General features: G+C 44.6%; 1 protein-coding gene across 1 annotated transcript in view; it reads left to right on the forward strand.

The window, feature by feature from the left end:
• grk1a (G protein-coupled receptor kinase 1 a) overlaps nucleotides 1-14,682 on the forward strand; it is a 41,484-nt gene that overhangs the window by 11,377 nt on the left and 15,425 nt on the right. Inside the window, exon 2 of the mRNA XM_072584710.1 lies at nucleotides 4,160-4,287. Coding sequence (XP_072440811.1) covers nucleotides 4,160-4,287 — 128 coding nt within the window. The remainder of the gene's footprint in view (nucleotides 1-4,159; nucleotides 4,288-14,682) is intronic.

Raw genomic sequence — 14,682 nt, forward strand, 5'->3', positions numbered from 1 at the left:
GTATAATTCCTGCTAAGATTTGCTTTCCTAAATTCAGCACCTCGCATCTATCTGAATTAAACTCCATCTGCTACTTCTCAGCCCATTGGCCCATCTGGTCCAGATCCTGTTGTAATCTGAGGTAACCTCTTTGCTGTCCACTACACCTCCAATTTTGGTGTCATCTGCAAACTTACTAACTGTACCTCTTATGCTCGCATCCAAATCATTTATGTAAATGACAAAAAGTAGAGGACACAGCACCAATCCTTGTGGCACTCCACTGGTCACAGGCCTCCAGTCTGAAAAATAACTCTCCCTGTATTCCATGAGATCTAACCTTGCTAATCAGTTTCCCATAGGGAACCTTGTCGAATGCCTTACTGAAGTCCATATAGATCACATCTACTGCTCTGCCCTCATCAATCTATAATGGTGCTGAGATACTGTGTACATGTGATGGAATGGTGGGGCAGAGAGTAATGTACCTTATGTGTACAGAGATTGGTGGGAGGTTGGATGCTTCTGTCAGACTCACTTATGTACAGCAGGAAGGTGGGCTTTTGTATACTGTGCCTGTCACTGTATAAAGAATGTCAGTGAATTGTTACGTATTTTTATTCACTGAATGGCACTGTAGCATACTGGAGCTTCTGTGTACAGAATGTCAGTGGATTGTTGTGTCCTGTGCCACTATACCCTAATCATTGTGTACAGACTGTAGGTGAGTTGTACACTGTAACTGACTGGGTGCGGACTGTAGGTGGGTTGTATACTGTTACTCATTATGTACAGACTGTAGGTGTGTTGTTCTACACTGTAACTCACTGTGTACAGACTGTATGCGTGGTGCTGTACACTGTAACTCACTGCATACAGACTGTAGGTGGGTTGCTGTACACCGTAACTCGCTGTACACAGACTGTAGGTGGGTTGCTGTACACAGACTGTAGGTAGGTTGCTGTATGCTGTAATTAATGTGTATAGAGGGTGGTGAGTTGTTGTGTACTATAACTCACAGTGTACAGATTGTATGTGGGTTGTTGTACACTAACTCACTTTGAACAGACTGCAGTTGCATTGTTACATACTACATCCTTGTCACTGTGTAACAGAATGTTGTATAAACTTTCCAGTCAAACTGTTACATATCTCAAATGGTCTGTGTGCCTTCTGCTGAATGGCATGATCCCATTGATGTGGGGAAAATTGCCAATCTCTGAGTTAGAATCGGGATTCAGCGGCAGAGTTTATTGTACAAAGAAACCAGAGCTCCAGGGAAAGAGAGAGGTCTGGCAGCATGGCTGTCAGCGGCAGGCCTTCTCCCACCCTGGGAGCACATTTTATCATATATGGTCCAGATATTGAGTCTTTGTTTGTGCAGCATGGTTTGTTTACAGAAAACATTACAGAATCATTGTCAGCTTCCGAGGAATGTTACAGAGTCATTGTCAGTTTCAGCAGCTATGCAGAAGTCCATTGCTGCAGTAATTGGTCATGATTGTTCTTCCTGAGAAGGAAGATTGTTTTCCATTTCTGCAAACCTAAGGTATGAACACATTTATACAAGCCGTCTCAGGTAGTTAACATTTCTATTGAAGGTGGTGGCTGGACTCATTCAGCGGGCAGTAGACTGATGTGTATTCTCTCCCTCACCCGCCTTAAACCAATTGTCTACGTTCTGTGTCAATTGTGTTGGTATCTTGTTGCCCTCAGGCAGTATCTGTGTATGTTTCGCTGTACTTTTCCATGTAATGGCTCAGCAGCCACGTTGTGTGCTAAGTGACCAATTTATGGCTCAGCGGCCATCTTGTGTCTGTGTGCCCCATATCAGCATGCCCTATGTTAACTCCCACTTCACCATTATGTACCCTTGCAATCCACATCAAAGCTGTGTTCTCACCTCGTCAGCTGGCTATGGTTAGGAATATAGATATCAAGACAAGCATAAGCATCAAAATCATTAATGGGGGTTAGCAGCATTTTCAATGTTCCATAATGACCCTTGTTAGGATATTTGCACCTAGCCCAGATATCTTCCTGTATTAATTGTGGGCTAAACCAGGATCTATGCAGTGTTGGTCTCCTTGCCAGTAAAAAAGGTATATTTGCCAGAGACAGGGGCTAACCAAGGTTCAGCATACAAATTGCTGGAGTAGATGGATCATCCCATGAGGAAAGATTAGATAGACTGTCGTAATAATCTCTGGAATTTAGAAGAATGTGGCGTAATCTCATTTTAACATTTCAAGAGGTGTTTCCTCTTGTGGGAGAATGTAGAACTAGGGGTTATTGTTTATAAATAAGGAGTTGTCCATTTAAGGTAGAGCCAAGACAGGATTTTTTTTTGTCTAAGAGGGTCACAAGTCTTCAGGTTTCTCAAAAGCAGAGTCGTTGAATATTTTTAAGGTAACAGTTGGCAGATTCTTGGTAGGCAAGATGGTGAAAGATTATCTATGTACTGGAGAATTACGAACAGTTTTGGTCCTTTCAATCAAGGAAAGATATTATTTCATCGGAAACAGTTCAGAGAAAGTTCACTAGGATGCTCCTTGATATCCAGGTTGGGGCTCTACTCACTGGAGTTTAGAAGAATGAGAGGTGATCGCACTGAAACGTACAGGATTCTTAAGGGGCTTGACAGGGTGAATACTGAAAGAATGTTTCTCAGTATGTGAGAGTCTAGGACTAGAAGTCATTGTCTCAGAGTAAAGAGGCACCGATTTAAGACTCAATTAAGGAGAGATTTCTTCTCTTTGGAACTCCTTATCACAGAGACCTATGGAGGCAGAGACCTCATGTATACTTAGGCTGAGATAGATAGATTCTTGATTGGTCAGGGAATCAGAGTTACTGGGAAAGGGCAAGAAAGGGGACGTGAAGGATGGTGGATCAGCCATGATCCTATTGAATGATAGAACAAACTTAAGGGGCTGAATGGCCCTATTTGTGTTCCTGTTTCTTTTGGTCTGTGATCAGCCGTGATCTTACTGGATATGGGAGCAGGCTTGAGGGCCTGAATGGCCTGCACTGGCTCATTTCTCACATGTTTATGTGAAATATACAGCATTATTATAGGGCTCTAGCAAACAGTTAATGGAAGGGTGCCTCCCTGCGGGTAGTGCAACAGTGAGTGGAGTGGGGTTGTTGAAAACCAGGGGACACAGCCTCAGAATGGGGGGCTTGCCAAATAGTGAGGAACCTCTCCACTCAGAGGGTGGTGGGTCTTTGCAATTCTTTACTCAAGAGGGCTATGGAAGCTCAATCATTAAGTAAGTGCAAGGCACAGATCGATGGATTTCTAAATATTAAAAGAAAGGGATATGGGGATAGGGTGAGAAAATGGCGTTGAAGTAGAAGATGACCTCATTGAATGATAGGGCAAGCTAGAGGGGCTGAATGACACACAGGCATATTGCTTATGTTCAACTCAAGGCCTAACTTTAGCCACACCAGGGCTCTTTAACACAAGAAAGCATTGTGGATATCGTCCTCCGGAACAAGGGGACAAAGGTAAACAATTAGCCAGATGCACATGCACAATAGAAATTGCTTCACGTCCCTTCTGTTTGGATTCTTGGAGGGTTGAGTCACTAAAACTCATGATCATGCATTCAGTTCTGGTCTCCCTGCTGCAGGAAAGATGTTGTTAAACTCGAAAGGGTGCAGAAGATACTTACAAGGATGTTGCCAGGGTTGGAGGGCTTGAGCTATAGGGAGAGGCTGAATAGGCTGGGGCTGTTTTCCCTGGAGCATCGGAGGCGGAGGGGTGACATTATAGAGATTTATAAAATCACAAAGAGCATGGATAGTGTGAATAGCTAAGCTCTTTTCCTTAGGGTAGGGGAGTCCAAAACTAAAGGGTATAGTCTTAATGTGAGAGGGAAAAGATTTAAAAGGGACCTAAGTGGCAACTTGTTCACACGGAGGGTGCTGTGTATATGGTGCTGCTAGAGGAAAGTGGTGCTGGCGGGTATAATAGCAACATTTAAAAGGTATCTGGATGGGTATATGAACAGGAAGGGTTTGGAGGGATCTGGGCCAAAGAATGGCAAATGGGACTAGATTATTTTCGGATCTCTGGTCGGCATGGATGAGTTGGTCAAAGGGTCTGTTTCCATGCTGTTCCATGTCTAGAACTCCATTCGATGACCTGATCAGGCTGCTCTTCGTTTTTCAGGGAGCGATGGTGGAGAAGAGAATTCTTGCCAGGGTGCACACTCGATTCATCGTCTCACTGGCTTACGCCTTTCAAACGAAAGCAGAGCTGTGCCTGGTCATGACCATCATGAATGGTGGGGATTTGAGGTAAGCACGAAATGGTGCTCTGAGAAATTTCACAAAGGTTCATCAACTTTCATCACCAGGTTAGGCCAAATCATTTCCCCTGGCTCTGTCCCAAATTCAATCGCACTCCTCCCCCACCCCCACCTCCACAGCCAGCCAACTCCCTTAACCCACCCTCGCAGCTCCTCCTGCTCAGTACTTCCAAACAAGAGAAAACTGTAATTATTCAAATTGGATATATTCACCTTCCTGGGGGGTGAATTCCTTCACAACAAATTAATGTTAGGTAGAATAATTTGGGTAGGTAAAAACAATAACTGCAGATGCTGGAAACCAGATTCTGGACTAGTGATGCTGGAAGAGCACAGCAGTTCAGGTAGCATCCAAGTAGCTTTGAAATCGAAGTTTCGGGCAAAAGCCCTTCATCAGGAATAAAGGCAGTGAGCCTGAAGCGTGGAGAGATAAGCGAGAGGAGGGTGGGGGTGGGGAGAAAGTAGCATAGAGTTTCAATGGGTGAGTGGGGAAGGGGATGAAGGTGATAGGTCAAGGAGGAGAGGGTGGAGTGGATAGGTGGAAAAGGAGATAGGCAGGTAGGACAAGTCCAGACAAGTCATGGGGACAGTTACTGAGCTGGAAGTTTAGAACTAGGGTGAGGTGGGGAAGGGGAAATGAGGAAACTGTTGAAGTCCACATTGATGCCCTGGGGTTGAAGTGTTCCGAGGCGGAAGATGAGGCATTCTTCCTCCAGGCGTCTGGTGGTGAGGAAGCGGCGGTGAAGGAGGCCCAGGACCTCCATGTCCTCGGCAGAGTGGGAGGGGGAGTTGAAATGTTGGGTCACGGGGCGGTTTGGTTGATTGGTGCGGGTGTCCTGGAGATGTTCCCTAAAGCGCTCTGTTTGGAGGCGCCCAGTCTCCCCAATGTAGAGGAGACTACATCGGGAGCAACGGATACAATAAAAGATATTAGTGGATGTGCAGGTAAAACTTTGATGGATGTGGAAGGCTCCTTTAGGGCCTTGGATAGAGGTGAGGGAGGAGGTGTGGGCGCAGGTTTTACAGTTCCTGCGGTGGCAGGGGAAAGTGCCAGGATTGGAGGGTGGGTTGTTTGGTGGCGTGGACCTGACCAGGTAGTCACGGAGGGAACGGTCTTTGCAGTAGGCGGAAAGGGGTGGGGAGGAAAATATATCCCTGGTGGTGGGGTCTGTTTGGAGGTGGCGGAAATGTCGGCTGATGATTTGGTTTATGCGAACGTTGGTAGGGTGGAAGGTGAGCACCAGGGGCGTTCTGTCCTTGTTACAGTTGGAGGGGTGGGGTCTGAGGGCGGAGGTGCGGGATGTAGACGAGATGCGTTGGAGGGCATCTTTAACCATGTGGGAAGGGTAATTGCGGTCTCTAAAGAAGGAGGCCATCTGGTGTGTTCTGTGGTGGAACTGGTCCTCCTGGGAGCAGATCCGGTGGAGGCGGAGGAATTGGGAATATGGGATGGCATTTTTGCAAGAGGTAGGGTGGGAAGAGGTGTAATCCAGGTAGCTGTGGGAGTTGGTGGGTTTGTAAAAAATGTCAGTGTCAGGTCAGTCGTCATTAATGGAGATGGAGAGGTCCAGGAAGGGGAGGGAGGTGTCAGAGATGGTCCAGGTAAATTTAAGGTCAGGGTGGAATGTGTTGGTGAAGTTGATGAATCGCCCAACCTCCTCGCGGGAGCACGAGGTGGCACCAATGCAGTCATCAATGTAGCGGAGGAAGAGGTGGGGAGTGGTGCCAGTGTAATTACGGAAGATCAACTGCTCTACATAGCCAACAAAGAGACAGGCATAGCTGGGGCCCATACGTGTGCCCATGGCTACCCCTTTGGTCTGGAGGAAGTGGGAGGATTCAAAGGAGAAATTGTTAATTGTGAAGATGAGGCGTTGGGAAACGGAAGTCTTGGAGGAGGTGGAGGGCATGGGTGGTGTCTCGAATGTATGTGGGGAGTTCCTGGACTAGGGGGGATAGGACAGTGTCAAGGTAGGTAGAGATACTTCCGTTTCCCCGGCCCCCGATGCCTCATCTTCACCATGGATATCCAATCCCTCTACACCTCCATCCGCCATGACCAGGCCCTCCAAGCCCTCCGTTTTTTCCTCTCCAGACGTCCCCAACAGTACCCTTCCACCGACACTCTCATTCGTTTGGCCGAACTGGTCCTCACCCTTAACAATTTCTCCTTTGAATCCTCCCACTTCCTCCAGACCAAAGGGGTAGCCATGGGCACCCGTATGGGCCCCAGCTATGCCTGTCTCTTTGTTGGCTACGTAGAGCAGTTAATCTTCCGTAATTACACCGGCACCACTCCCCACCTCTTCCTCTGCTACATTGATGACTACCAACCTTCGCATAAACCAAATCATCCGCCGACATTTCCGCCACCTCCAAACAGACCCCACTACCAGGGATATATTTCCCTCCCCACCCCTTTCCGCCTTCCGCAAAGACCGTTCCCTCCGTGACTACCTGGTCAGGTCCACGTGCCCATACAACCCACCCTCCAATCCTGGCACTTTCCCCTGCCACCGCAGGAACTGTAAAACCTGCGCACACACCTCCTCCCTCACCTCTATCCAAGGCCCTAAAGGAGCCTTCCACATCCATCAAAGTTTTACTTGCACATCCACTAATATCATTTATTGTATCCGTTGCTCCCGATGTAGTCTCCTCTACATTGGGGAGACTGGGCGCCTCCTAGCAGAGCGCTTTAGGGAACATCTCCAGGACACCCGCACCAATCAACCACACCGCCCCGTGGCCCAACATTTCAACTCCCCCTCCCACTCTGCCGAGGACACGGAGGTCCTGGGCCTCCTTCACCGCTGCTCCATCACCACCAGACGCCTGGAGGAAGAACGCCTCATCTTCCGCCTCGGAACACTTCAACCCCAGGGCATCAATGTGGACTTCAACAGTTTCCTCATTTTCCCTTTCCCCACCTCACCCTAGTTCTAAACTTCCAGCTCAATAGCTGTCCCCATGACTTGTCCGGACTTGTCCTACCTGCCTATCTCCTTTTCCACCTATCCACTCCACCCTCTCCTCCTTGACCTATCACCTTCATCCCCTCCCCCACTCACCCATTGTACTCTATGCTACTTTCTCCCCACCCCCACCCTCCTCTAGCTTATCTCTCCATGCTTCAGGCTCACTGCCTTTATTCCTGATGAAGGGCTTTTGCCCGAAACGTCGATTTCAAAGCTACTTGGATGCTGCCTGAATGGCTGTGCTCTTCCAGCACCACTAATCCAGAATAATTTGGGTAGCCAGACCAGCATGCAGCATTTAACCGAGGAGATGAATGAGCAGGTAGACTGTCTTGCTAATCTAGTTGGAATGGACATCCAGACAGCTGACAGTCCCCTTTCAAAACTGCTGTGGCATTTGCTTTTGCTTGATGGGGGAGGTGATGGGATCCTCTGTCGAAGCAACCAGGGTTAAATTGCTGTTTAAGGTCAGGAGGCACACATTGCTGGGATTTCCCATAAAGATCCTCCTGCTCCACTAACATCATTCCCATTCTCGATGACATGATACTTCCTGAGATGAACAGCATTCAGAGCCATAGAGTCACAGAAACAGATTGCTTGGTCCAACCAGTCCATGCCGACCATAATCCCAAACTAAACTAGTCCCACTTGCCAGTGTTTGGCTTGTATCCCTCCAAACATTTTTTATTCAAGTACTAATCCAAATGTCTATTAAACCCTGTAACTATACCCACATCCACCACTTCCTCTGGCAGTTCATTCCACCCACAAACCAAAGTTGTCCCTCATGTCCCTTTTATATCTTTCTCCTCTCATCTTAAAAATATGCCACCTAGACTTGAAATCCCCCAACCTAGTTAAAAAGAAACTTGCCTTTCATGTTATCTATGTCCCTCATGATTTTAAAAACTTCTATAAAGTCACCCCTCAACCTCCTACTCTCCAATGACTGAAGTCCCCGCTTATCCAGCCTCTCCTTATAAATCTTTTCAGAACCTTCTCCAGCTCTATAATATCCTTCCAATACTGGGGCAACCAGAACTGCACACAATACTCCAGATGAGGCCTCACCAATGTCTTGTACAACCTCAACATTACTTCCAAAAAGGAACAATGCAGTGGGGAGGCACTAACGATTTGGGGAGGAGAGGAGGCATATAAACATAAAGTTACCCTGGATACAGGAAAAGACAGAGAACGCCCTGGTGTGTGGAAGATGTTGAGAGGAATGAAATGGTGAGACATAATGACAGAATTCAAAGATATAGGTAAAGAGAGTGAATTGTGAAGGTTCACCACCAAAGAATGAAGAAATTTCTCCTCATTTCAGTCCGAGATGCCTGGCCCTTTATTCTGAGACCAAGTCCCCTGGTTCCAGACCCCATAATCAGGAAAAGCATCCTTTTTGCATCCACTTTGTTAAGAATTTTGTAAGTTTAAAGAGATCATCTTGTGATGTGTAATGATGTGTAATGATTAATGAATAATGGTTTAATAAATGATCTCAGAGTAAAATAATCCCCTAGGAAACAGTGACCATAATATGGTGGAATTTAGCATTCAGTGTGAAAGGGAAAAACCTGGATCAGAGGCAACTGTGCCAAACTTAAATTAGGGCAATTAAAAAAGGAATAAGGATAGAGCTAACTGGGGCAGACTCAGAAAGGCGTTTCGCAGCAAATATGGGTGAGGGATAATGGCAGATGTTTAAAAAATTGTCTCATGGCTCACAACAAAGATACACCCTGTTGAGGAAGAAGGAACTTAGATAGGGGATGAGCCCACCATGGTTAATCAGTGAAGTTAAGTGCAGCATCAAACACAAAGAAAAACATTCAGTGTGGCAAAAATTATTGGTAAGCCGGGGAATGGGTAAATTTTAAAATTTACAAGAGATGATAAATAAAAAGAGGAAGAAAATAATATTTGAGTGTAAACTTGCAAGTAATATCAAGGCAAAGAGCGAGGCATAAGTAAACATTGGCTTCTTAGAGAATGAGGCTGGGGAAATTATAATGGGGACCTGGAAATAGCAAAGGAGCTGAATAAATATTTTGCATCAGTCGTCATGGTTGGGTTGGCAGAGTGGCTCAGTGGTTAGCACTGCTGTCTCACAGTGCCAGGGACTTGGGTTCAACTCCACCCCTGGCTGGCTGTCTGTGTGGAGTTTGCACATTCCCCCCGTGTCTGCATAGGTTTCCTCTGGGTGCTCCAGTTTCTTCCCACAGTCCAAAGATGTGCTGGATTGGCCATTGGAAATATAGGGTATGGGGTGGGTATGGATAGGATACTCTTTGGAGGGTTGGTGTGGACTTGACAGGTCAAATGGCTTGCTTCCACACTGTAGGGATTCTATGATTCTAACAGCATTCCAAAAATACTAAATAATCAAAAGGGAAAAGGGGGAGAGGAAATAAACACAATACCTATTGCTAAAGGAAAATGTACCAGGGAAGCAAATGGGGCTAAAGATTGATAAGTCCCCTGGGTGTGATAGAATGCATCTTGGGATATTAAAGGAAGTAGCTACAGAGATAGTTGATGCACTGGTATCAACTTAGATTCAGGAAATGTCCAAGAAGATTAAAAAACTGCCAAAGTAACACCTTTATTTCAAAAGGGAAGGAGTGAAATTAAAAAAAAAGTGACTTAGGGGAGAGTTGGACATCAGGGATCATAATCTCAGAATAAGGGGATACCCATTTAACACAGAGATAAGGAGGAATTTCTTCTTTCAGAGGGTAATGAATCTGTGGAATTCTTTACTACATATTACTTTCTTTATAACACATATAAAGATACATATATGTGTTTCTATAAATATATATTTACAATCTATCTCAATGACTTGGATGAGGAAAGTGAATGTACATTGGCAGGTTTGCACATGACACAAAAAAAGATGGGAAGGCAGGTGGTGAGGATGACACAGGAGTCTGCAGAGAGAGATAGACAGATTAAGTGAATGGGCTAAAACTTAGCCGCTGGAATACGAAGTAGAAACATATGAGATTTGGCAGGAAGAAAAGAGGAGCTGAATGTTATTTAAATGGGTCAAGGCTGCAGAAACCTCGTAAATAAATGTTACATAGAGCACACAAAAATAAATCACACACAAAAAAAGCTGCTTACCGGCTCAAAAGATAATAGCAAAGCCAAATGGAACATTGGTCTTTATTTCAAAGGGAATGTAATGTAAAACTGAAAGGTTTTGCTAAAGGCACTAGTCAGACCACAGCTGGAATACTGTGAACAGTTTGGGTCCCTTATTTAAGGAAAGATTTCCTGACATTGGAGGCAGTCAGGGAAATTTCACGAGCTGATCCCAGATATGGAGGGACTACCTTATGAGTAGATGTTGAGTAGATTGGGTTTGTACTCAAAGGAGTTTAGAAGAACGAAAAGTCACCTGATTGAAACTTACAGGATTCTTAGGGGGCTTTACAGGATCGATGGAGAAGTTGTTTCCCCTTCTGAGAAAGTCTAGGACTAGAGGGCATTATCTCAGAGTAAGGAGTCATCTATTTAAGACAAAGAGGATTTTTTCTATCTTACAAGTGGTGAATCTCTGGAATTCTCTATTACAGAGGGCTGTTGAGGCTGGGTCATTAAACACATACAAGCTGAGATAGACAGAGTCTTAGTCAGTAAGGGAATCAATAATTATGGGGAAATGGCAGGAAAGCGGAGATGAAAATAATCAGATTGGCCACGATTTCACCGAATGGCATAGTGGATTTGATGGGCTGACTGGCTTATCCCTGCTCCTATGTCTTTCTTTTAATCTGTCACTCTTCCTCTACCCTCAATGTCTCCTCATTGGATGGTCCAATCATGCCTAGAATTAGTTTGTTGAACCTTCGCTGCACTCCCTCTATAGCCAATATTTCCTTCCTTAGACAATTAAAGCAAAACTGCACACGATATTCCAGGAGTGGTCTCACTAAAGTTCTACACAATAGAAGCAACACTTCTTTACTTTTTTACAAGAATGGAATGGGTTCCAGTAGCCTTGAGATCTAGTGTGAAGGAGAGAAGGACAGAAATCTGCTGAATGGAAATTGGAAAACTTCAGCTAGAACACACATTATATGCAATTTCTGTTCAGAGTCATCTTTACACGAAGCAGGATTTGAACCTGGTCCTTCTGGCTAAGAAGTAGGGACATTACTTCAAGAGGGTTGGAATATAAAAGCACCGCTGTGCTACTGAGACTTTATAAAGCTCTGGTTAGGCCCCATTTGGAGTACTGTGTCCAGTTTTGGTCCCCACACCTCAGGAAGGACATACTGGCACTGGAGCGTGTCCAGCGGAGATTCACACGGATAATCCCTGGAATGGTAGGTCTAACATATGAGGAACGGCTGAGGATCCTGGGATTGTATTCATTGGAGTTTAGAAGATTAAGGGGAGATCTAACAGAAACTTACAAGATAATATATGGCTTGGAGAGGGTGGACGCTAGGAAATTGTTTCCGTTAGGTGAGGAGACTAGGACCCATGGACACAGCCGTAGAATTAGAGGGGGTCATTTCAGAACAGAAATGCGGAGCCATTTCTTCAGCCAGAGAGTGGCGGGCCTGTGGAATTCATTGCCGCAGAGTGCAGTGGAGGCTGGGACGCTAAATGTCTTCAAGGCAGAGATTGATAAATTCTTGATGTCACAAGGAATTAAGGGCTATGGGGAGAATGTGGGTAAGTGGAGTTGAAATGCCCATCAACTATGATTGAATGGCGGAGTGGACTTGATGGGCCGAATGGCCTTACTTCCGCTCCTATGTCTTATGGACACTACCACTGCACCACAGAGACATCAGATTCTCATTTCCATTGACTTTAAATCAGGGGTATTTGATGGTACGTCACTCAATAGCATCTGGTTAACTTTTCCACTGAAGCAAAGTGTTCCCACCAGCAGAATGACCCAGCAAATTCAAGGCTGACCCAATCTCTCAATGCCAACAGACAGCTTGAAAGGGGAAAACAGAATCAGGGAGAAAGACTAACAGCAAAAATGATCACTGTGGGGAGGGATTCATGGTTAGGAACTGGCTATAATTTCTAAATTGATGACAAACTTGGACTAATTTGCAAATAATGAGAAGACTTCAGTTTATGGAGACTGGTGGTTTCCAGGTGTCTGTCACTCAGTTGTAATCGAAAGAGAAGGAGAATACAGTGGAGAAATTTGGACTTTTAAAAGCCTTTAAGAACAAAGAGCAAAGAACAATACAGCACAGAACAGGCCTTACGGCCCTCCAAGTCTGCGCAAGTATATTTTGCCCTTCCATACTAAAACTGTCTTCACTTACATGATCCATATCCCTCTATTCCCTTCCTATTCATGTGTTCATCCAGGTACTCTGAATGCTGTTATTGCATCTCTTTCAATCACCTCCTCTGGCATCGCATTCCAGGCACTCACCACCCTTTGTGTGAAGACCTGCCTTGCATATCTTTTTTTTAATAGGTATTTTTATTGAAGGAGAAAAAAGAAATTTTTAAACATATATTACAAAATTACGAAGTAATACAAACAAGTATAAACACTAATATATAATTAAATATATTAGATTACTTACAATGTGGAAACAAGCCCTTCAGCCCAACAAGTCCACACCGACCCACTGAAGTGCAACCCACCCATTGCCCCACATTTACCCCTTCACCTAACACTACTGGCAATTTAGCATGGCCAATTCACCTGACCTGCACGTCTTTGGACTGTGGGAGGAAACCCACGCAGACAATTGCCTGAGGCGGGAATTGAACCCAAGTCTCTGGTGGTGTAAGGCAGTAGTGCTAACCACTGTGCCACCATGCCGCCCACTAAAAGAAATAAATAATAACCAAAACACAACAAAAGAGAAAGAGAAAGAAAAAAGAGAGAAAAGAACACGCAGCTAACTACTAATCTATCCTACAAACAATCAAAGCATAAAATATCTTACATTATTGGTAAAAAATTGCATGTCTCTTTTAAACTTGCCCCCCATGCATCTTGAAATTGTATCCTCTAGTAATTGAGCCCTCCACTTTGAGGAAAAGGCCTCATTCTTGTTACTCTATCCATGCCATTCACAATCTTATAAACTTCTATCAGGTCGCCCCTTGACCTCCTGCGTTCTACTGAAAACAAACCCAGTCTATTCAATGTTTCTTCATAGCTAATTTGGTAAAACGTGCTAAAGAACATTACAGGACTGTTATCAAGCAAAAAAAAACACACTCTGACAAAATACAAGAAGATATAAAAATACTTCAGGTTGAGGGTAATTTCCTATAGAAAGAGGCATGGCTGGATTTTTTGATAGGTGGAATAAGAGAATCCAAAACCTTGACAGGATTTAAAAAATATTCTTTCAGATGAGGTGGGCATCATTGACTCGTCCAGCATTTATTGCCCATCCTTATTAGCCTTTGAAGAACTGCCCATCTCTAATCCCTCACCTTCAGTCCTAGATTTCCTCACATTCCAATCCCTCCCTTTCAGTCCCCAATCCCTTCACCCTCAATCCCTGATTCTCTCGTCTCCAAACCAATGCAAAGCAGGTGTTCAAAAAAAGTATACAGGATGTAAATATACTCACCCAGCACCTTTGTAAGGTGCTGTCAGAGGAGTCTTGTTGAATTTCTGTAAGGCATCTTGTAAATAGTACACATTAGTGCTACCAAGCATTGATGGTGGAGGGAATCGATATTTGTGGATGTGGTGCCAATCAAGCAAGCTGCTTTGTCCTGGATATTGTCAAGCGTCTTGAGTGTAGTTGGAGGTGCACGTATCCAGTCAAATGATTGGATTGACTTATGCCCTGTAGATAGTGGATAGGCTTTGTGGAGATACACACTGCAGGATTCCTGGCCTCTGACTAAAGTATTTAAATTACTAGTCCAGCTCAATTTCTAGTCAATGAGAAAACATCGCCAGCCCATTAAGTCTTTCATGGATAATATCTCAGTTCAGATTTCACCTTTGTAAAGTTTTTCCATATTTGCTCCAACATCCATTTTTTAACAATTCCAGAGTCTAGAATTATGTGCAGTACACAGTGTGCTCGATGTAACATTAAGATAACATCTCATTATTTCTATTTCATTGCTTTAAAAATTAACCCAATGTTAAAGCTTTTCATTTCAAAGGATTTGTTCAGTTTCTTCATTACGGTGTATAATTCGTGATGGTCTTCTCCATTTATTTTAGGTTTCAGCAACAACACTTTCTAAACCCATGACCACTTCTATCTAGAAGGACAAGGGCAGCAGATAGAAGGGAACTCCAACCCCTGTAAGTTCCCCTCCAAGTCGTTCCCCATTCTGACTTGGAAATATATTGCTGTTCCTTCACTGTCACTGGGTCAAAATCCGAGAACTCCCTCCCATTGGGCATTGTAGGTCAAACTACA

Source organism: Chiloscyllium punctatum, chromosome 15, assembly GCF_047496795.1.
Source record: "Chiloscyllium punctatum isolate Juve2018m chromosome 15, sChiPun1.3, whole genome shotgun sequence".
In the NCBI taxonomy this organism is placed as follows: Eukaryota; Metazoa; Chordata; class Chondrichthyes; order Orectolobiformes; family Hemiscylliidae; genus Chiloscyllium; species Chiloscyllium punctatum.